General features: G+C 40.7%; 1 protein-coding gene across 1 annotated transcript in view; it reads right to left on the bottom strand.

The window, feature by feature from the left end:
- Positions 1-1,267: 1,267 nt before the first annotated feature.
- CCDC85C (coiled-coil domain containing 85C) overlaps positions 1,268-25,592 on the bottom strand; it is a 73,555-nt gene continuing 49,230 nt past the window's right edge. Inside the window, exons 2-6 of the mRNA XM_072116050.1 lie at positions 20,934-21,010; positions 12,747-12,851; positions 5,454-5,549; positions 4,799-4,897; positions 1,268-2,073 (exon numbers count right to left, since the gene is read on the bottom strand). Coding sequence (XP_071972151.1) covers positions 1,984-2,073; positions 4,799-4,897; positions 5,454-5,549; positions 12,747-12,851; positions 20,934-21,010 — 467 coding nt within the window. The 3' untranslated portion in view covers positions 1,268-1,983. The remainder of the gene's footprint in view (positions 2,074-4,798; positions 4,898-5,453; positions 5,550-12,746; positions 12,852-20,933; positions 21,011-25,592) is intronic.

The following is a 25,592-nucleotide window of genomic DNA, read 5'->3' as shown; positions in this document are numbered from 1 at the left end:
ATTGCTTTATTCTCGCACCACTCTGACTCTACTTGAAATATTGGGGGGCATCCCTCTATTGTTCGCCTCGGACAGCAGAGAGACTAGGATCACCCCTGGGTGGATGGTATAGCAGGTAAGCCAGGACAGTTAGTGGTTGAAGTGGAGGGCTAATAATAATTGGTCAATACAACCACATCCAAATGTACTTTGACGCATGGCAATTATTTTGGGGGGTAATGGCGCCTCAGCATGCGTCTATGACGCTTGGTGAGGCGTTAATGCGACCTCTGGTGGACTCTATGTACATGTTCAAGAGAGGCCTGGATGACTTTCTGGAGAGAAAAAATATCACAGGTTATGGGGAGAAAACATTTTTTTATTTTTATAGGACTTGGGGTACCTATGTTTCTTTTCCCAACCTTATCTACAATAATTGTCAAATCCATCTCTTCTTCTCTTGCCAGTCTGCAGCGCAGGTGACGCATGATAATATCAGGCGTTCGCCTCGACTGCTTCATCTCAGGATTGTTTGAGGTAAGGAAGGCCGATGCGCCATCGCACGTCGCCAGCTCTAGATCTACTACAGTTCGCAGCTTTTGTGATGGTTGTAGAGAAGCCATGCTGTGATGTAACCATTCTGTCCTTTAAAAACAAGATTGTTGTCAATGGAGACAAGCACAAAGAAACAAATTGTTCTTACATATGAAATAGCCAGGAGCTACGGCATGTCCCACACCCGTCCTGCGGTAATGAAAGCTGAATCCAGGTGGTCAGGCAGGTCTCAATAGCAGCGAAGGTGTAGCCACCGCTGCCAGAAAGCAGAGGTGGTCATATCCAAGGACAGCTATCTTGTTTCTAAACAACAACATTACATTTATGGAAATGGATATGAATTCCCAAATGTGAATCTCTCTTTTTTTATTTTGTGTACCTGCTTTTTTTGTTTGGCTTCAATACTGGTCAGATGTATCTTAGTGGTTTTTCCTTGTACATCTTCCGTTTGAGGAGTCAAGGTCTTTAGTGAAAAGGTCTCAAAAAAAGAACAGGTCTAATCTATTTCCTACACCTAGTAGGGGGACAGGAGTGGCGTTGCTCCGAAATTTGTCACTGGAATTAGGTGGTAACTCAGCAGAAAACTCAACCATGGTGAACTTTGAATGGAAATCAGTATATCCCATAATGTATATAATATAGCTGTGTCTTTACTATGTGCCACAATGATGCATAGTATACCATGTGCTCATCTGTGATGTGTATTAATGGAGAAATGAATCTTGACAAGTCACATATACACAGGTTTTTATACACAACGACCATAAAATGAATATATTCTCTGTCAACTTCTACATATTCTAGTACAGCATTGTAACAAAATAGAGATCCGTCCACTTTATATACAGCAGTTTGGAGGTAAAAACAAAAACAGAATTGGTCTTTACAAGGATATAAATCTACAAGTTCCTGAAAAGTTTAGATTTTTTTTTGTTCATTTCCCCCCCATAGTACAAATATTGATCAGAAAAAAAAAAATCAATGAAGCAGCTAAAATGATCGGTCCATTAGAAAGTTCATAAAACGTGGGGTAGGGGCATAGCCTCGTCTTCTATACAAAAATATCCTGATTTGTTCTCATCCAATTAAATAAAAATTCTTGTTACAAAATAATAATCCAGTGTTCAATACTAACGGGTAAGTGGTGCCCAATCTATGGTCACTGCTGGGAGTTGTAGTTCAGTACCCAAAAAAACATAGAATGCGGAGCCCCTATCTGAGCTCTAGGATAGTGGTCTATTGCAGGACGTGCATTGGTCTACATAGGAGACAATGTGAGGGAGGGGGTCTTCTTTGTATCTACTGTGTCTGTATATAAGTCCTCCGTGGTACATCTATATACAGTGTATTGCGTCTCCAGCTTGTGGTTTCATCTTAAGTCGCCATATTTACAGCATTTTTTCTTTTATTTCAAGTGCCTCTGACATCTTTATCTTCAAATGAGTCATTTCACAAGGGTCCTTTAAACTGGTTTCCAGATAGATGCTGCCTGATCGAGGGCTTGGAGTTCGCTGCATCGCCCAACTTTCTCCAGACCACCTAAAAGATAAAGAAATACATCTGCATTATAATCACTTCACTTAAGTTTTTTGCTACTAAAATTCTTGACCATCCAATAAATCAGAATACTTGATAATCCTGCAAGTAAAATGTTCCCATTGAAGTGCTGTCACCCTAATAGACTCCATGGATTATTATAATAAGTATTTCTCTAAAATATTACATCTATACCAGCTATTGGTTTATTTTTTCCACTATGTGGCATTCATTTATAATAGTACAGCTCAATAAACCAAAATTAATTTTATTGTTTATATTCAAAGGGAACCTCGCAGGAAACTAAACCGCCTTAAGGTCCTGTGAGAGGTTTAATGTCCCAAAAGGAGGTTTCTTTTGAATAAAGGAGATTCATGGAATGGGAAAACCAATGCTGATTTCTTGCAGAAGCTGTACCTGTGCATAGTTTGTATTGGATTTGGTAGTTTTATTGGGAAAAAAAAAAGAAACGAAAAATCATGTTTTTTTTATTTTGTACATCTCCTTAAAATAAATAAATATATACTGTGTATATGGTATGTAATTTCAACATTTCCATAGACAAAAAAGGAGACAACAATAGACAACAGGAAAGTACAATTCCTACAACAGACTGCATTTAATTTAATTTTTGATAGGTAGAAAGGTGTTATCCTCCTTAGGTCTAAGTTCTATTTAGGTGACTTCCAAATTGTGCACTAGTGATCAGTCTCCTGTACCTCCCAACTTTCATAGCAGAGAAAGAAGAACAAAATATTTTTTTTCCCCGTTTGCTCCACCCCAAATCCACCCTCCACAGTATAACTTCTCCCTTAGTGCCCTTCATCTCCCTCATATATGAAGACTCCAGCTCCCCCTTTTATTGTGTCCTTCTACAGTAGCTACCCCTCTTATTTTACACACCCCAAGCTCACTCTCCAGTAGCTCCCTCTCTTATTGCGTCTCCCCCACACTGGCTCCCTCTTTTATAGTGCCCCCACAGCAGCACTATCACTTATTGTCCCCCTCCCCCTCTCCATAGCAGTTACCTCACCCCCCCCCCCCCCACACACACACACAATGGCTCCCTCTTTTATAGTGCCCACACAGCAGCACTATCACATATTGTCCCCCCCCCTCCCCCTCTCCATAGCAGTTACCTCTCATCCCCCCCCCTCTGGCTCCCTCTTTTATAGTGCCCCCACAGCAGCACTATCACTTATTGTCCCCCCTCCCCCTCTCCATAGCAGTTACCTCTCCCCCCCCACACACACACACACACTGGCTCCCTCTCTTATAGTGCCCCCACAGCAGCACTATCACTTATTGTCCCCCCTCCCCCTCTTATTGTGCACTGTAGTAGAATTATAAAAAAAAAAATACTCACCTTTCTCTGTTCCCCTGCAGCAGCTCCTCTCCTATTGTGTGTACCAATGAAGCTGGCAGGCAGAGATGACATCATTACATGATGTCATCACTTGCTGCCTTTGCTACACACAGCAGAAGCAGAGTCACAGTGATGGTGCAGGGAGCTGCTGCCTTTGTCAGGTTCAGGAGGATACCGGCAGAGTTGATGTCCCGCTACTTACCTCCAGCTGGGCAGAACATCAACTGTTCAAAATAATTCTAATAGTTTCTATCTTCAGGTAACTTTGATCATCACATGACAATTCAGCAAACTCAATAACGAGTTTCTTGGCAGCACAAGCTTCTTTTAGATGTGTGAAGAACATTGTTATGCATCCCCCAAAACGCGGAAATGCTGAGGCTTTGTCTGCTGTAACATACTCCAGAAGTTTCCTGAAGAACAGCGTGACCAGCGCCGTCTTCCCAGCAGGACTATTTATTTATCTCATAAATGACAATCTTATAATGTCACTGTGTCCAGGAGTGGCAGGAATCCCAAACAGCGAGATTAGAAAAAAGCACAGCCAGATCTACACAATGCAGCCTGGAAGTGGCCTTGTACAATATGTACAATACATCATTAACCCTTTCCTCCTGGATTCCAATCCCAAATCCACTTACTGTTTGATGGTGTCCAACTTATATCTAGAATGAAGGCGTTGGCCATACCTGTGAGAGGTAGCCCACTAAAACATTTGGCGATCACTGGGAAAGTGACTGCTGTTACTGCAAGCTGCTTCATAGATGTACAAGGGAGGACCCCCGTTCTTGAGATTACCGGGGAAATTTGCAGTTGGATCCCCAACAAATAGAAAGACATCCCCAGCAAAGGAATGCTACAACTTGGAGAGTGCTGAAAAAAAGCTCCCTAAAGAGTAGTGGTTCGTCTAGTCATCTCTGATATGGGATTGTACAAGTCCCCTCTGCAAATACACAAGACTATTTAGGCCAAGTGATGCCATGCAATACCGCATATGTACACATGGTGCAGTATTGCATGACATATGCTGCTTCTGTGGTGTGGTGCTGGTGGGGCAACTGGGTCTTGGTCCCTGCTGGTGCTTTGTGATGCCGCACACAATAGCGTAGGGACCCACTACAACAAGATCACTGTGAAGTGGTTAGTGGGCTCATACAATTTGATCAAAATGTAATTAAGAAACTCAAGATTGTTTTGTAAATGTAGCCTAGCGCCAAAAAATCATTATATATGTGTGGATGCCATGTTAAGGCAACCATTTAGGTCCTAGTGGAGATATGACAGACCTATTAAAAAGTTTCTAAATAGGACTTCATCAATGCTAGTCAGCCGATACCCATCACAACCCGAAGCTGTTCTTACATTGCACATTTCTCGTACAATTGCCTTCTCCTTCTCGCTCAGGTCTTCCTCATAGCTGTCAGGGGCTTGTCTGTCCAGGTTTTCATGTACCTCCAGAACCTACCAAAAGGAAAATGGAAAGTGGTTTTAGTTGACTTAAAAGCATAAAGTCTGCACATAAATGTACAATGTAAGTATTAGTGGCACTACGTGGCCTGTAGTGCTCTGTGGTAAGGTTCTGCAACCAATATTTCCATGTATTATGCAGCACACGGCTGCTCAGAATGCTATCATTTTCAGGAATTAATGGACGTGCTGTGTATCCCTTCCCTTAAAGAATGTCCTGGTCAGAACCATTTTCACTGACCCATGTGTACGACAAAAGTGAATAGGTTAGGGTAAAAAACAGGCCGCACATGGATAGCATCCTGCAGCAGTTCGTGAAAAAAAAGAAGGTTATCAAAAAAACGCCCAGATGCCACACATATGCGACAGAGATAAAAACGGATGCGTATCAGCCATAAAGAATGGATATAAATGTCTATTTTCTGGACTGAGCCTAAGGCCTCATAAAGATTAGAGAAACATTTTTAGTAGAAGGATATGTTTTTTTCCATGTTTATGTTCCACTCTGGGTTTTGGCTTACATATAGATAAACAATTTATTAAAAGTTACCTTCATAGCATGCACAACGGCTTCTGGCTTCTGTACTACTGGGATATATCCAGCAGGGGGAGTGGACGAGGGATCAGGCGGTATCCGTGCAGTGCCCTGAGGAAAAGAAAACTTGGTTTACTAAACAGGAACGCTGGGTGATACATTAATGGCAGCCGTATCATCACCACAAGGAAGGGGAGATTGTGTAAGTATGTAATATCTAGGAAACACTGAGATATTGGGATCAAATTTAGCCAGTGGCAACATACGTGTGTAATCTGCACATTCTACTGAGGCTTAGATGGCTTCCTCCAGGTTCTCTACATGCACCGCGCTATACGTGGGCTGAAAAAAATTATGCATTCTCCCAGAGAAGGTATCTCGAGTGTCCACCATGGCTGTTTAAATCTCCTTTTTAGGCCATTAAATTTACTCAAATCACTGGGTAGCAAATGAGTATACCTTTACATCTACCATCAGATTCACTAGTCCTACTTACAAGCTCCTGAGGATTCCCTCTTCTCTGAACTTCTCTATTATAACCCTGCATGCTGCGATTTTAGCAATATACAGATATAAAGATTATGCTAATCAGTCTGGGGCACTCCGGCTTACATCACCGGAGCACTTCTACTTATAACTACTGGTAGGGTTATTAGATTGGGAGCCCCATTGGGGATAGGGACTGATTTGGCAAGCTCTGTGCATAATCTGTGTGCTCTATATAAATAAAGGAATTATTATATATATTGTATTATTATAATTTATTCACTCCCCCATTACTCTTCTTTTCCCTCCTGGTCCCATCCGTTCAGAGAGCAGGTGATGTCAGGGACCAGATGGGACTGGAAGAGTAATGCAGGGAGTGTGAATAAATTATAAGCCAAGGTGCTCCGAGGTGCGTGGTGATGAAAGCCGTAGCACCTCCGACTGATTACAATACATTTTATGACTCTAGAGTTCTAGTAATAGAAGTTTGGAGAAGAGGGATTCCTCAGGAGCTTGTTAGTAAGACTAGTCTACCATCAGTGAAGCAACTGTAAAAAAAAGTATTCATTAATATACCTGCAGCTCACAGGTCCAATGGTACCAGTGCTGCAGTACCACACAACCCGTGAATAGGTGTTGCGTTCTTTCCGGATTACCCTCTATTTGGCAGACATGGACTGAAGCCGTGTTTTCTGTGTACAGCGCTATGGACTAAGTCAGCAATATACAGTTATCAGCTAATAAATCCCAACAGATGAAACCTGGAGTCCTACATTCAGACTTTTACTAGATGCGACAAGCCCCTCTGTTCCCCCTGTGATCTGTGATGGGGGCAGCATCTGCTCAGACATCAGCACAGATGCGGGTTATATAAGAGGAGGCAGCAGACAGACGCAGCGTCACCAGGGATTCTGCAGCTACTGGATTATGTCAGTGATCAGTAAATGACCAGAGATAAACATCACGTTAACTGTATAGAAAATGTTCATTATCTACCTAGGGTGTTCTCTACTCAAGTGCTCTATAGCATAGGAGCCCATGTAATATGTATGAGAATGGAGGTGTCACTTTAAAGAGCTGTCAAAGCTCCTGCTTAATATGATAATCTAATCTCTGCTTATAACATGTTGTATCCCAGTCTCACAATGGTACCCTCCAGTCCCATCGCATACAACTCCCATCATTTTAGCTCAGTTGATGCTGAACCTCGACCGTCCGATCACTATTCCACAGCTTTGGGGGGATCATTACAAAAACAGCTCCGCATTTTTTGTTCGTCTGTGTGTGGTATTGCCGCCCCTCTCTCTCTGAACCGCGATACCAGGCACAGGCTGTGAACAAGAATGACATTGTTTGAGGGAAAAACAAGTGAAAAGTGGATTTGCAACAACCTATAATATCCAGGATATACAAGATAATGTTCTGACCTGGGTTATTCCCTGCATTAAGAGAGGTAAGAAGAACGGTATATATGAGAACTACAGGTTCTATTCAAATAAAGAGGAAGATAAATAATTGGAATGATAATAATATTCAGAGGAATTTATGGAACCTGATATATTTAGTGAGGTTGGTGTACTATTCTATGAATAGGTGAGAGGTGATGGTTATTAGAGGGGTACAGGAATCTTCTATAAACCCCAATACAGAGGGGACCTCATCTCAGGATTGCCCATCAGCTATACAATCACCCCAAATAAAATTCTTGGTGCACCCATTTTTACCTTAGCCCAGAACCTGCCAGTCCAGTTTACCAGTTCTACAGCCCTGGCACCAATCACCTTCATTGGTACCATGCTCAATTCAGAGCTGAGGGGAGTACCGACCCATAGGCAAACCAATACCCTTGACATTTCAGGGATGTCTCCAAGAAACCCCATCTACATGATATATATACACTCACCGGCCACTTTATTAGGTACACCATGCTAGTAACGGGTTGGACCCCCTTTTGCCTTCAGAACTGCCTCAATTCTTCGTGGCATAGATTCAACAAGGTGCTGGAAGCATTCCTCAGAGATTTTGGTCCATAGTGACATGATGGCATCACACAGTTGCCGCAGATTTGTCGGCTGCACATCCATGATGCGAATCTCCCGTTCCACCACATCCCAAAGATGCTCTATTGGATTGAGATCTGGTGACTGTGGAGGTCATTTGAGTACAGTGAACTCATTGTCATGTTCAAGAAACCAGTCTGAGATGATTCCAGCTTTATGACATGGCGCATTATCCTGCTGAAAGTAGCCATCAGATGTTACAGGGTACATTGTGGTCATAAAGGGATGGACATGGTCAGCAACAATACTCAGGTAGGCTGTGGCGTTGCAACGATGCTCAATTGGTACCAAGGGGCCCAAAGAGTGCCAAGAAAATATTCCCCACACCATGACACCACCACCACCAGCCTGAACCGTTGATACAAGGAAGGATGGATCCATGCTTTCATGTTGTTGACGCCAAATTCTGACCCTACCATCCGAATGTCGCAGCAGAAATCGAGACTCGTCAGACCAGGCAACGTTTTTTCCAATCTTCTACTGTCCAATTTCGATGAGCTTGTGCAAATTGTAGCCTCAGTTTCCTGTTCTTAGCTGAAAGGAATGGCACCCGGTGTGGTCTTCTGCTGCTGTAGCCCATCTGCCTCAAAGTTCGACGTACTGTGCGTTCAGAGATGCTCTTCTGCCTACCTTGGTTGTACCGGGTGGCGATTTGAGTCACTGTTGCCTTTCTATCAGCTCGAACCAGTCTGCCCATTCTCCTCTGACCTCTGGCATCAACAAGGCATTTCCGCCCACAGAACTGACGCTCACTGGATGTTTTTTCTTTTTCGGACCATTCTCTGTAAACCCTAGAGATGGGTGTGTGTGAAAATCCCAGTAGATCAGCAGTTTCTGAAATACTCAGATCAGCCCTTCTGGCACCAACAACCATGCCACGTTCAAAGGCACTCAAATCACCTTTCTTCCCCATACTGATGCTCGGTTTGAACTGCAGGAGATTGTCTTGACCATGTCTACATGCCTAAATGCACTGAGTTGTCGCCATGTGATTGGCTGATTAGAAAATAAGTGTTAACGAGCAGTTGGACAGGTGTACCTAATAAAGTGGCCGGTGAGTGTATATATGTATATAGAGGTTGGCCCACTGCATTGTTCTGGGGATTGAATTATCGAGAAAATGTTATTGCAGGTTTTATTACTATTTAGGATATAATTTACAATGACATGGAGCGGAGATCCCAGGATGGATCCTTTTCCATCTTCCTTGATTATTCCCTCGCTGAGCAGCTGGGGCACATCATAAGATGTGAGAACAAAGGGCCAGACGGACAGTAATGATATCCTGCCTGGTACATGATCCATAGGCACAAATATCACAGACCATCCAAGACCCTATATTTTACTGTATTGGTAATAGCTTACTGACCACTTTCCAGCATCAAAATATGCATCAAAATTGCATCAAAATTTAAAATCAAGAGATATTGTTTAAAACAAAACAAGAACGTGCATATAATTTACCCATAACTGCCTGTCTAATATTTGCCTACAATGAATGCCCAAAAGGCACCTACCTCCGATGCCCCCAATAACTGCCAGTGCTAATAACCTATAATTCTCAGCATCAGATTATCGTCCATTTATCTTCAGATTACCAGCATAAAGTTGTTTCTTTAAATTCCCACTATGTGGTAGGCATAAAGGCATCTGAAGCAGGCACAAATATTGTCATATATAGATTCCCCTATATAACTCAGCTATTAAGATCCAGAATTAAGAACTTTCATATAAGAGCAGCTATAAAAAGAGTCTGAATAGGAAACTACAAGAAGACTGGCAATACAGACCTTATACATATCCATCAGACAGCCGGCCACTAGAGGCAGTGTTGTCTTACACATGACAGATTCTCACCCCAAGTAACCGATGTATCACAGAACTCCTGGGAGAGGCACAGCCTGAGCACTGTGCCGCTTTTATTACATCTCACAGGATCTACAATGCTCTTCATACATCCTGTACAAGCACTTTCCATTGCCTCTGCTCTTCTATCTGAGAGCTTTATACTCCTGCATGTGTTCTCAAAGTGTTTCAGAGTAATGCCACATCAAATCAAAGCCTCTGAGAACAAGGATCATCGTGAATTCTCAGTGTCCATATTTTATTGTTCCAATTGCTATAATTCCATAGGCTTCAATGAGAAACAAGGATATGTCTGCTCCAGAATACTGCTTCCTATGTAAGAGTGTAACTATCATATACACATTGTAGACACAAATACAACTGCAAACAACTTACAATGCATACAAAGATACATACCAGAAAAATAGAGTAGCGTAGCAGCAATCCTTTAAAAAGAAATACTTTTTTAAGGGGTGCTGCTTCACTACTATATTTTTCTGGTGAACTTTTGATGTGTCTGGATCAGCCGCTTCTGAAGAGTTGCACCCATGTTTTACCCTCTATTATACATAAAATAATTACATATGGTTCAAGAATATAACTAGATATACTACTGATTTTGAAGAAATGTGCAGCACTCCAATTTAGTAGAAAAGTAGAAAAACCTTTTATTCCATAGTGAGTAACAACAGCGACGTTTCGGCTCAAGAGAGCCTTTTTCAAGCTTGAAAAAGGCTCTCTTGAGCCGAAATGTCGCTGTTGTTACTCACTATGGAATAAAAGGTTTTTCTACTTTTCTACTAAATTGGAGTGCTGCACATTTCTTCAAAATCTATATGGGAGGACCTGAAGCTCATTCCTAGGAAGCCTGCACCCACCTGTACTCTATCAAGGATAGTGCCGCTGGATCTTTCTATACGTAGATACACTACTGATTCTTATACTCAAGAATATAATTACTGTCAGTAGTGGGTTATAACACAGGTGGTTTGGGTGGTAGCCCAGGGCCCAAGCCTGGGCCGGTAGACCATGGCCACCCAAACCACCCACCAAATTTTATTCTGAGAAAGACCTTCACCCATGAAATCCGTCTACATCTGTTTCTGCTCTCAACACACACGTACACAAGAACCATTTCAGGACCCTTCAAAGTACTGAAACCGCAGATTGAAACCAGGCAGAAGGGGCACATCCTCCATTCCCCAAGAAGCTGATTCTAGTACCGTATGTTGGAAGTGATTCCAGACAGGTAGGGACTATAATATTCATACAAACCAGGGCCCATGGCAGTCTTAATCCGCCCCTGAACCACTACTATAATACTGCCCTCTATGTACAAGAATATAACTACTATAATACTGCCCCCTATGTACAAGTATATAACTACTATAATACTGCCCCCTATGTACAAGAATATAACTACTACAATACTATCCCTATGTACAAGAATATAACTACTATAATACTGCCCCCTATGTACAAGTATATAACTACTATAATACTATCCCTATGTACAAGAATATAACTACTATAATACTGCCCCCTATGTACAAGAATATAACTACTATAATACTGCCCCCTATGTACAAGTATATAACTACTATAATACTGCCCCCTATGTACAAGAATATAACTACTATAATACTGCCCTCTATGTACAAGAATATAACTACTATAATACTGCCCCCTATGTACAAGTATATAACTACTATAATACTATCCCTATGTACAAGAATATAACTACTATAATACTGCCCTCTATGTACAAGAATATAACTACTATAATACTGCCCCCTATGTACAAGTATATAACTACTATAATACTGCCCCCTATGTACAAGAATATAACTACTACAATACTATCCCTATGTACAAGAATATAACTACTATAATACTGCCCCCTATGTACAAGTATATAACTACTATAATACTATCCCTATGTACAAGAATATAACTACTATAATACTGCCCCCTATGTACAAGAATATAACTACTATAATACTGCCCCCTATGTACAAGAGAATAACTACTATAATACTGCCCCCTATGTACAAGAATATAACTACTATAATACTACCCCCTATGTACAAGAATATGACTACTATAATACTGCTCCCTATGTACTAGAATATAGCTACTAAAATACTGCCCCCTATGTACAAGAATATAACTACTATAATACTGCCCCTATGTACAAGAATATAACTACTATAATACTACCCCCTATGTACAAGAATATAACTACTATAATACTGCCCCCTATGTACTAGAATATAGCTACTAAAATACTGCCCCCTATGTACAAGGATATAACTACTATAATACTGCCCCCTATGTACAAGAATATAACTACTATAATACTGCCCCCTATGTACTAGAATATAGCTACTAAAATACTACCCATTATGAACAAGAATATAATAACTATAATACCTCTCCCTGGGCATAAGAATATAATGCTGCTCCTATGTACCAGAAACTAACCATATACAACTATAATACTACTCCATAGACACAGGACTATAACTAATGCAATCCTGGCTCTATGTACAAGAATACAGCTACTATAACACTCTTCATACCATGGCTGAAGGACTTCTATAAATTCCCCATCATTAGAAAGTGTTTTTGAAAATTTCAATACATGGGAACCATTTATAATTCCTGATTTACCCAACAAAACCCCTGATGATATCATATACATTCTCAAGCTGCAAATTAGGTAGTGCCTTTGGGATCAAGTGTTATAAATATTCATGCCCTTCCTCTATTTAGGGGCATAAATCCCCCTCTATTGTATCTGCTTATAAATATTCATTCTGATACAGGAGAGAATGGGGAGCGGTCTTTTTCCTGCGGTACGCACACATCTAGTTCTTGTCACCAGTAAATGAGATGGAGCAGAGGGGTTACTCACATTCTGCAGGGGCTCCTGGTACTGAGACAGTGATGACAGCTGCGATTCGGAGTGGTATGGAGATAAGCCTTTCCGTAATGTCCTTAACTCACTATGGCTGGAATGCTGAAAACCAAAGGAAAAATCTGAGAATAAGCAACAACATACAAGGACCCAAATCTGGGTACAATCACATTCTACAATTCTACTTTACAATACAGGCGGTCCCCTACTTAAGAACACCTGACTTACATACGACCCCTAGTTACAAACGGACCTCTGGATTTTGGTAATTTATTGTACTTTAGTCCTAGGCTACAATAAACAGCTTTAACAGTTATCAATGGTGCCTGTAATTAAGATTTATTGTTAATCCTGGTTCTTATGACAATCCAACATTTTTAAAATCCAATTGTCACAGAGACCAAAAAAATTTTGACTGGGGTTACAATAATAAAGTATACGGTTCAGACTTACATACAAACTCAACTTAAGAACAAACCTACAGAACCTATCTTGTATGTAACCTGGGGACTGCCTGTACAGTAATGTTTCAAAAAGATTTTTTGTTTTCAATCGGCCACGGTGTATAGCGAAGTCTGACTGAACTTTGGTCTTTAAAATCAAGTCAAATATTCGAAGAGTCAAATTTGGTACCAATTTCTTAGTGGCCCAAATAGTTTCAGCATAAAGTGTATTGTGTAGAATGGCGAAAAAAAGTTCTAAATGATCTAGAGGGAAATATCTATCTTTATCTTCTGTGTAGGTGGCCACCCACTAATGTACCAATGTGCTGCCCCCTGTGGAAGGAAATAAATGATTGTAAATCAATCTAATAATAATATATCCTTTATTTATATAGCGCCTGCAGATTACACAGCGCTGCACAAAGCATGACAAATCGATCCCCATGGAGCTCTCAATCTAACCAACCTACCAGTATGTTTTGGAGTGTGGGAGGAAACCGGAGGACCCGGAAGAAACATACAAACTCTTTGCAGATGTTGACCTGGGTGGGATTTTAACCCAAGACCCCAGCGCTGCAAGGCAGAAGTGCTACCCACTCAGACACCGTGCCACCATACTGTCATCTACTGACTTTGGTGGGACCTGAAAGTCATGTTTATATCCCCATGTTGAAGAAGTTAAAGGAAACCTACCACCACAAATCTACCTATAAAGGTAGATTGGGTGGTAGGTGGATCAATGGGACGTGAGGATAGCCCTTTTAAGGGCTAATCCTCACGTCCCCACACTTTTTTGATAACTTTTATTCCACATATATTAAAATTTACTTATGCGGCTACTGGGGCGTGGAGTAGCCGCATCTGAGGTTACACGAGGCGGCTACTCCACGCCCCGGTAGCCACTTTACCCCTCCTACTCACCCATCTTCGGCGCGCAGCTACGCATGCGCAGAAGAGCAGGCCCACGCCTGTTTCGGAGCAGTGACCGCGCAGGCGCGGGCCTGCTCTTCTGCGCATGCGCAGACGGCAGGATCGCCGGACGAGGGCGCGCAGCTACGCGGAGCTGCGTGCCGAAGATGGATGAGTAGGAGGGGTAAAGTGGCTACCGGGGCGTGGAGTAGCCGCCTCGTGTAACCTCAGATGCGGCTACTCCACGCCCCAGTAGCCGCATAAGAAAATTTGAATATATGTGGAATAAAAGTTATCAAAAAAGTGTGGGGACGTGAGGATTAGCCCTTAAAAGGACTATCCTCACGTCCCATTGATCCACCTACCACCCAATCTACCTTTATAGGTAGATTTGTGGTGGTAGGTGCCCTTTAACAAAAGAGGCCCTACCTTTAAAAGAGACCTACAACCATTAAAAAAATCTGACATTGGCTTTTTATATTTTAGGCTCCAAATGGTCTTGGATGATATGGCTTCTTGGGTGATCTCTACTACAATTCAAGTTCATCTACTTTTCTTTATGATCCATAATTATTGTGATAATCTGGTACATGTTAGGTCACAATGACATTGGATTAGAGGAATATGTACGGTATATTCGAGGAAGCTAGGTCCCCCCCTGTATTATAAAGGTGTAGCCCTCATTACTCCTTACATAGCCATACATTGTCCCCCATATCCAGAGCTGTGTATTAACCATACTGTAACAGACAGGTGCTTTGTACGCCTTTAATCCTGTTTATTCGGTTTAGTCCGAGTCATCATCAATGTGTTCAGAAGAGTCACAATTGAATTAAGACATCTAGAAGGAGGATTAAGGAAGATCACAGGGCAGGGTGGATTTATAAACCCTTCCACTCTTTTAAAAACCAGTTCAAGAACTGGAGGAGGCACCTGTCCAGAGAGGATATAAAACCTACATAACCAGGTCTGACCTAAACCCAACGAGTCACCTCCGACCTCTCATAAACGTCTCCCATCTTCTGTATTACACCATGTACTGAAATATGTCAAGGCAGGTAATATAAAGGACTGATCGTTATATAATAATGTTCTGTGTATCAGGGGGTGACACATACTGATCAGACAGATATGAAGTACTCTATACAGGTCATTCTATGTAGGAGCAGGTATAGAGGAGGGTCCTACTTGATGCCACTTAATGCCTCCATAAATTAAATTTCAATAAAGCAAACAAATTTTCCAGGTCATACCACCATCCCAGGACACTTACCTCCTGATATACTTAGAAGAAAGGGGCTTTAAATAGTGCTCTATCAGACTGTGAAGCGCCAGCATATATACATTTATACTTACCCCAGGTAACCAAACCACATCAAGAATGGCACCAAACATGGGAATTGCATTCCCCCTCCTCCCCTTACAGAAGGGTGGTCTTATGTAATAGCCATGTTGTGACTCTTTTAGGGTTTCCCCATCCATGTTTCAGGTCATTAGGAAGAACTTGAGCTGGCTTAGTCATTCCGGCACATGAATCAAATTTTTGGCTCGTTTTTTTCTTTATTTGTAAAACATATGTGGACTTTTGTGACTTTGCACCTAAGACAATCTCCCTTCAAAGTTTGCCATGGTTGAGTTTTCTGCCCTCCTTCAGATGTGAAAATTGCAGCCTTTTTAAAAAGTCACCACAAAGTCACAAATCTACACCTGCTCCCTTCCAGTTTTAGGAAATAGCGTAGAGCTAAATGCTATTTTTTGGGGACCTCTTTTGATACATCTGACAGAAAAGCTAAAAAAAAAAAGCAGGTGCACAAAGCCAGACTTAAAGGGAACCTGTCACCCCAGTTTTACAAATACAGCTAGTGACAGGTTCCCTTAGAGCCATATTAACTAGCTGACACCCTTCTTTTAGCTAAAAACTGCTTCCCTCACATCCCCATAAATAAACTTTATGTTATTTTCCCTGGCATCAGAGGGGGCATGTCCTACTCAGCTGGCCCTTCCCATCTACTCCTCCCCATGTACCATGCCTTTTCTAAGTATTCAGCCCTTCATGTCATGTGACCAGGGTGATGTCCTTTAAGGTCCTGTTACATCTGCAACATCTACCCATGTATGCATCTGATCACATGAAATCCCAGCATATGTCCATGGAGGATGGAGAGTTGTAGAAGTCCACGGTGGCTGCTGTGATTTCATGTGATCAGATTCAAACATGGAGTAGATGTTACAGCTGTAATAGGACCTTAGATAAAGTCATGTGGCCAGGGTTAAGTGCCCAATGATGTAACAGAGCTTTCTCTCAATGTTCCACAGCAGCATATCATAGCACTGAGACCTGTCAATAAGGAATGAGGCGGCAGGGCAATGCAGTACCCACTCAATATGCAGGGTCTCAATGGACTCACTTAGTTTGTAAATGTATATGCAAGTGGTGTCACTGATTTTTTTTTAAACATTGCCGTCATGGAAAGGAACCATTTAAGGATAAGGTCAATGCTTTTTAATGAAGTACTTATTCGGGGTAGGTTAATTTCAATGGCAGGTTCTCTTTAAGATACAAGTGTCCTATTCTGTGAGCCCCACATTAACCATGGGACTGCCTCAATAAAATGCTTGTATAAATGGCTTATGCAGACTAAACGTGACAATCTACATCCCACCACAGGTCTATTGGGTTAACAAATACTACCTTATAATGTCACCATAACACATTAGTGTCATTCAGTGCAGATATTCAATTCCATGCCAGAATAACCACAACATTATATCACAATACCACAACATTTATTAGATCTTCATTAGAATCCTCAGAAATATATAGAATGTGAGGATTTTAAAGAAGACTTAATAAAGAATCTTTGGATATAATATTGTGGCATTTAACTTATTTGTGTATATAAATTTATGATGGGCAGGTGTATGGCTTACCATCTGCTAAAACCTGCTAAGAAAGGTATAATAAAGAAAAACTCTAGCACAGTAATTGGTGATCTGTGCCGAATTAACAAACACATAATTCCGAATAAGAATTAATGGTAAAACGCTCTACTTCTGGCGGTTGGGTTTATCTTGGCATCTGAGTGGAGTCCACCTGGCTTTAGGACAGAGAAAACAGATTGTTTGGTCTTGTGTGTTTGCTAATCCCCCCATAAGGGCAGCTAAACAGAAGATATGAAGCACGCTCTCATATCAGGAGCAGCTGTCATGTATAGCATCTCCCTTCTGCTGGAATCAATGGGTTAAGCCTCAACCAGCAGCACCCGCCACTGTCTGTCACCTGTACACTGGGGCAGATGGGAGCTGTAGGGCACAGACACTCCTGACCTACAGGACATGTCAGGTGCCACTGGTGTCATTGCAAATCTGCATAAACACGTAAAAGGAATTGAGTGTCCTGGAAGTCACAGCAACACAAAAGCCATAGGGCCACATTATCCAAGACCAAAACTGAAAGAATGAACCCCTGAATTGTAGGTGCAATTCATCGGAGCTCAATTCAACAAGGAATCCATTCTCCGTGAACGATTCCTTATGTAAATGGATGAGGTAGCCCTGCAAATGGGATTATGTGATCAGGATGCATGCAGGGAGGTGGTTTCCATGAGATGCTTTCTCTTCCATAACGTGGATAGAAAAGACAAGAGTTTGCAGGAAGAATGTACTCTATTTTCAGTCATCAGAGATTGACCCAATAATAACAGTCTGAAGCAGAAGTAATGCGCTGCTATGGTAATAGTCCTCTCTGCCTACTGCCAAACTTCACGTGCAATTAAATCACTTTTCTCTCTCCTTGCCAGACAAAGCGGAAGACTCTTAAATCCGCTCATCCTAACTAAAACAAGGCAGAAGCACTGGATAAATGGGAATCTATAGGATACTGTATTCCATAGGGAAGACTCAAAGCGTCCGTGGACTTCTACTACATTGTATGCCATATGCCAAAAGGTGTCATTACCATGTGCCAAGTGTGTGTGGCCCATTGCTTCAGCGGACCTATAGGACACATTGGAGTTCACCATTGATTGCGGGGATTTATAAATCATTGTATACCATGAGGTTAATCTATTGTTTCTGTTATACCATTGGATTGAACCACAGTTTGTGGGCTGATCACCTATAGTTTTAGCAGACTTATGAAACACAGTGGGGGTCATTTATTTATTTTTCTTTCATTGAACCTATTTAGGAGCTTTTAGCCTTACTTGACACTGTATTTTTTGCTGTCTTTGGTTTGTCCTATTTATCTTAGAGGGGCAGACATATGGCAGCAAAACTTTAGCATTAGCAAGTGGAGAGGAGAAAGTTGGAAAAAGGCACAAATTGCTTCAAGGAAGAATGAAAAACTCTAGTGAGGGCTCGGACTTCACTGCCTAACTAACTGGTCGTTGTTCACATCTTATCTCTGTAGACTGATGTTACACGTCCAATTTAATCTATGGGTCAGTTTTCTGACTTATCTTCTGCGCAGCAGTCGGAGCGGAGGTGCCGTGCCCCAGTAAACCAACAGGTGCAGGACACCGGAGCACAACAAGAGATAAGTACAGCTTTAGAACAGCCCACCTCTAGAACTTTTAGTAAAGACTGACAACCACTTTAATGAGCGGACTCATAGATTGAATGGACCTGTAACCTACACTCCCATATCTGAACATAACCTATACATGCTGTAGGGTTGCATTCATACTCATGATTGTTCCAAGAACTCATCCCCTTGTTTCTAACCTTAGGAAAGTGGTGGCAAACTTATGACACGGGTGCCAAAGGTGGCAATCGGAGTCTTTCTGTGGGCACATGGTTGTCACCTCGCATAGTACACCAGACAGGACTCTAGGCCTCCACTATCTTAGGCTATGTATGTGTTGCCGTCCCTATTTTTACTGGCAGGGACAATAATCGCCCAGAAAATGAAATAGCTCCACATACATTTTCTGCTATTAACCAATAAGCATTATACACATTCCTGCCACAAGCTGCTACAATGTAGAAGCTATACTGTAACTGGAAGCATAATGTACAATTTGATATTAGACTGGAGTTTTGGATCTTGGTTCTCACAGCCCATTAGACATTGTTATTAGCCGCGCTTCAATCCTTATTACAGGGTTATACACTTATGTGTTGAAAAACTATCCTCCTCCTGCCTGATATAAAGGATTATTAATATAATATGAAGATCCATTAAACCATTTAGAGAAGGGTGAACTCCTATGGGTACACACAGTGAGATAAGGACAATGCATATATAACCTCACAATCCTATCTATACATCCTCATTACTGGCTTCTATAAGATAAGTGCATGAATTAAGGCATATGATTTATGTTATTATGATCTATAACACTGTAGGGTTTCCCCATTCTTAAATGAACATTCCACATTCTGTATCACAAGAAAGGAGGTGCTTGACACAAATAATCCCAGTGTCCTGCTCATATGACCTGCACTAGACATAATGCAATGTATCACTTCTTACCAGATTGTTCCTTTAAGCAATTTTTTTTTTAATCTAAAAGGGGACTAACACCATAAAAAGTGGCAAAACTGTTTTGTGGCCTATTCCGGAGCAGCAATGTGCCCTGAATTATCACCAGAGATGATGGATTGCTTTATTAGGATGGCGCCATGAGACATGACACAAGTTAGTTAATGAAACACATTAAGAACCACTCAGTGGGCCCTTTATGACTTAATTACCCTATTTCTGAAGAAGAAGGGCACAAATCTTTTCCAGCCATATATAATCCCTTCTGGAAGTAGACGGGATCACTGGATAATTAAGATTGACCTTACTACAGTCTCTAAAAGCGATAGTCAGAGATACGATCCTGTTATCATTGTGGGATAAATCATATGAAATATGGCAGGAACCCCGCAGTGTTTCCATCTACAATCCATATGAGCTACAACAATATCTAGATCACTGCTAAGCGCCATCCTTTTTCCAATTAATATGTTGATATTGCCACTGGCTACAACGCAGGCCAGAGCAGAGGGGAAAAAAATGAACCCTTATTATATTATTATAACCAATATTATTTACACTTAGCGAGAAAACCTGCTGTGTCCTTCTTATAGCTGAAAGCTTGTTACAATGTATCTCATCTATACAACCCATGGATTCCAAACTGACACATTTGATTGTGGAAAAGAATCAGAATCGGAGATTGTCTACATTGATAGAATGTAAAAAAAAACTTCAGGTTGTGTTTTCTTCAGGCTCTGAATGTAAACAATTATGCTTTTATTTATTTCCAATATAAAATGGATGACCCATTTGGAAAGGTAAAATGTGTCATACCTACCTTTCCCATTCTTTGATATTCCAATCCCTAAATTGACCATCCCAGGAAATGACCACTCAGGCAGTGACTGGCTGCAGCAGCTAAGGTGCGTGCCTGCTGCAGCCAGTGACTAACTGAGCAGTCAACATAACAAATGTCAGATAGTCCTATTCAGCAGTTAGATAGATGAGATACACTATACATAAAATAAGCAAAATAAGGTTACTTTATCTGCTCCAGTCACTAAAACACCTTTAGTAGCATTTTTTTAGCCATTTCACCAGCCCCCAGAAGATCCTCAGCACAAATCTCCATTTAAACGCAATTGTTGGAACGATTACAAGGGTTCTTATCAAGAAATAATCTTCATGGAGTAAGGAAATTAGTTGAGATACATAGAGAATAAAAATCTATTTTCACTGGTTTCACACCCTATAATGTCTTATGAGTGATTACATATGAATTAATGCGTTGGCCATGACGCTACAAATTCATAACAAGCGCGATCACATCTTCAACTTGATGGAAAATACTGAATTGTTTCCTACCTGTGACAGGAGTTTATTGTCATCTTCGAGGAGCTTCACTTTGGTCTCTAGTTGACGGATATAGTTGGAAGACGTATCTATTGAAAAAAAAATAAAAGTATGACATGGGAGGTGTAAAGAAAGGACAGAGACATTCAGACCACACAAGTTTTTATGTCTATTAATTTTGATTAACTATTCGTTAATAACTAGCTTTAAACAATGTTGTAGTTGAAATAACTGAGATACAATAGTTAACTGTTGAGAAATGGGGACATTGGCAACTTAATATAGATTCAAGCTGCCAAACAATTTTAGGTCGCCAAGGTACATAAGCCTGTTAGGTGTAGATTAGCAGGTCTTTAAGCAACAATTTTGTGGTCCAGATTCATGGTCTGGTAACTGCCTATGGCAGTGATTATACTATGGGGACTATGAGGACTATGCCTGGGGACACTCCTCCTTCTTCAGGCTGAAAAGATAATGTCTCCTAGCTTAAAGCTATCCTAAGCCATGAACTAATGTTTATTTGAACACACAACTTGTATAACACACATTTAGACTACAGAAATAAGATTTTTACATCGTCAAGTCAATGGTTTCTATTCTAGTCCCATCTCAATTCATTCAAAATTATCTTTATATATTATATAAATATATTACTGATGCTGATAAGACCAGTAGTAGTCAAAGCTTATGTCTTGATTCCCCCATAAGCCTAAGTCAGAGGATTAGTTGTAAATCATAACTAGAACTTTGATAAAGTGTCCCCATTCTATGGTGGCTTCTCAATACCTTACACACCATGATTATAATTGTATAATTCGTAAAAGGTTTTCTGATCTACATCTAAATCAAAGCACCTTGTAATAATGCAAACATTGTAGATTGCACCAAGAGGGAGGTTGACAACAATATGGTAAATCCTAGAGCAGGTCTACTAGATAGACCATCACTTTAGAAGATGGAATGTAACTACACAGACCAATCTCTAGGATAATAAGATCTGTTTTTGAGATGATGACCAGTAGATAAGATGGACAACCAGGAACTTATTATCAATATATTAAGAACTTTACTATTGATGACACATAATTAAGATAAGTATCGATATCTGGCCTGGTCCAACTCACGGCAAACCTCATACTGAAACATTTACAAAACTTGCTGTACATTTACAACTGCAGCATCCACATGACTGGGACTAGTAAGAGACTGAGGAACTTTAAGCTTCAGTAGTAGATACAACCACAACCAAATGTATGGCGCTGTACCTGGTAAACAATGGAGGGGTTGGGACAAAAAAACATTATCTATCTTCGTCCAGATCCCAACTTAGGGTGGTTTTAAAAATGGGTAGAAGTAGAAGACTGAAACGGCAAGTGTCCTGTCCTTTATGTTCCCTTATAAAGAATTGCTGGACCATTATTACCATTTATACTCGAGTATGAGCCTAGTTTTTCAGCACAAACAAATGTGCTGAAAACCCAAATTCGGCTTATACTTGAGTATAACCAGGTTTTTGTGGTGAAATTAGGGGCCTCGGCTTATACTTGGGTCGGCTTATACTCGAGTATATACGGTATTTACCTCTTGTGTCCCCCCTCATCCTCATAGACTGTAAGCTTGTGAGCAGGGCCCTCACTCCTATTGTTCCATATGACGGTTTGTAATCTGTAATGTAATATTATATTTGTATATGTCCCCTATATGGAATATGATGGCGCTATATAAGATTATTATTATTAATCTATGAAGCAATGAAGCATCTGTTGGGCAATGCAGGTGTTACTTAAGAAGCTTAATACTTAGTGTAAAAGTATAGAGAAGGTGCATTATTTTTTCGATTTTCATGGAACTCTCAGGATAAAAACTCCATGGTATGTAATATTATTCTTCTTAACAGTCACTTAAGACACTTTCTTGCAGTACAAGTATGAAGTAAGGGCCTGTGGGATAAAGGTTATGATTACACTCCACATTCCAGACAGGTGGGAAATGTAATTGAGATACATTGCACCTACAAGGTCCTTAAAGGGCTATTCTTCCAAAATGAATTTATACATGGATGTAACTGATATCAAGAAATACATATGACACCAAATACAATTTCTTGAAATTAACCCCATAAATGCAATTTTATGGCATCGAAATTCAAGACTATGATACTTTTCTTCTATAAAAACTTGAAAACCTCAGTCAACGCCTACTGTTAAGTGGAATGTTATTAACATGTGAAAAACTTCAGTGAATGAGTAAATTTCTGGGAATATTCCAGCTAATAACCGGTGCCCCCACTCCTCCCAGCTCAGAGCTTTGTCTTCATTATATGAGAGGAGGAGAAGGGTCAATATTTGTTTTATTACTTAGGCCACTACCGCTGCCTAGGAGAGGGAGGAATGGAATCTGAAATACATGGAGAAAAAACGGCCCAAACTAACATCCAAACTACAATGCTGCACCCACATTCCTTGGAATACGCTTTTTGCCTCTGGCTGACGGCGCGCTGGAGGTGTAGAGCCGTATTATCAGTTTTTGCCTTGTTAGTTATCCAACCAGGAGCCATAGCAAAAACTCAGCTGCATGTGTGCACATGTATGGGATCTTATACACTGCGCTGCACATGCGCTATGCAATACATGAAGCCAAAACAATGGTACATTAAGACTGCAAAGTCAATTCTTAAAGATAACCTGCCATTTAAATAAACCCACCCAAAATAAATACTTAATTAAAAGCCATGATTAAAAAGCATTGCCCTTATCCCTAAATTGTTCATTTCCATGTTTGCAATGTGACAAAAATCAGTTTGTTTTACTCACCTTTAACTTGCATTGCCCTGCCTGATTGGCAGGTCACGGGCATGATGCTGTGTGGAATATTGAGAGAAAGCTCTGTTACATCATTGGGCACTTCATGACATATGAGCAGGATAATGTCATCTAAGGTCCTGTTACATTTGTGTCTACCCCATGTATGTATCTGATCACATGAAATCACAACAGCCTCCATACTGTATGGAGAGAAGTAGAAGTTCATGGAGTGAATTTGTGAAGTTCATGCTGTGATTTCATGTCATCAGATACATGCATGGGGAAGACGTTGCAAACATAACTGTGTGAAGGACCTTAGATGACATCATCCTGGTCATGCCTGTCTAGCAGGACACGCCCCTCTGATACCAGGTAATGTAACATAAAGTTGATTTATGGGGATGTAAGGGAAACTATTTTTAGGTTGTCAGTTAGTCAATAGGTGTCAGTTAATAGGGTTCTATGGGAACCTGTCACTAGCTACATTTGTAAAAATGTGGTGACATGTTCCCTTTAAATATTTTCCCATCGATGACAATTGTTTCTGTTTCTGTAGCGCTATACCTGGATAGTGAGTAAACATGTAAATTACTATGGATGGGGATTTGAATCTACAAGGTCTCTATACAGTAGTAGTAGTACATCTCCAGGCTGTAAGCTACATGAGCACTTTATGTGCATGAGAGGATTTAATATAGTATTTGTGGTATGTCGCCTTTAAATTAAGGCTTAATGTTAAAGAATAAATGTTCATGTTTTATAACTCTTCACTAACATCTATATCAATGTGTCATGATCTTGGCTTGACGGTCCCTTAGAAGACTCTGGTAATAAAAAGCAATATATGTCTTGTGGCGGCTATTACTGCTCAAGTTGTGTGAGGACAGCTGTGCTGATGGATGTGTCCTCGGTGCTCGGCATCATAGTCTAGGCCTCGGTTCCAGTAAGGACAGTAAATCTCCTCAACAAGAAAGCAGCTACCGTCTGTGGTGACAGGACAATGGTATTGCTGGATGTCCCCTGGGAAATATTATGTGCCATTGCTCATGTTCTGGATCTACAATGACACTGAATGGAGAAATAATTATACCGCCATCGTGGTGTCAATAACATTTTCTGAAGAGCCTGATTGCCAACTTAAAGGGGAATTCTTTGCTACATTCAGTATATGAGATATCTCAAAAAAGTGATCTCCTGAAAAGAATTGGAAACGTGGTTATAGCGATTCATTGGTTTTACAGCTCACTCTCATAATCAGCAAAAAGCAGCAATACTAACTTTGAACATAGGTGGCATTGTTCTTGGGAGAAAGTAGCCACATTTTAGCTTTTCCAGTCAGATGAAATATTTGGTCCCTGATTGGAATATCATGAGATATTAAAGGCCTGCAGTCTGTAGATCTTCACAATGATCAGCACCCCAGACTGGTGCAATCTCAGCTTAAAGGTAGCATGCTCCCACCCCAAACCACTAACAACTATAACTAACAACCATAACTATAACACTTATGTAAATGAGGTAGTTGGTGCACACATGGTGTTGTCTTTCCCTTATGTGTGCAGGACGTGGGAGTATAATAATAAAAGTAACATCATTTATATAGCGCCATCATATTCCATAGCGCTTTATCAAAGGGGACATATACAAATATAATATTACATTACAGAGTACGAAAAGTCATATGGAACAATAGGAGTGAGGGCCCTGCTCACTAGAGCTTACAGACTATGAGGATGAGGGGTGACACTAGAGCTTACAGTCTATGAGGATGAAGGGGGTGACAAAAGAGGTATAAGAGCTTGTATAATGGTCCAGCCTTTCTTTATAAGGGAACAGTGTAAACTAATTTAATAAATACAAATTCTGC

The sequence above is a fragment of the Engystomops pustulosus genome, chromosome 7 (assembly GCF_040894005.1).
Source record: "Engystomops pustulosus chromosome 7, aEngPut4.maternal, whole genome shotgun sequence".
Taxonomy (NCBI): Eukaryota; Metazoa; Chordata; class Amphibia; order Anura; family Leptodactylidae; genus Engystomops; species Engystomops pustulosus.
The sequence above is the reverse complement of the archived record's forward strand: the minus strand, read 5'-3'. Positions and strand labels throughout refer to the sequence as shown.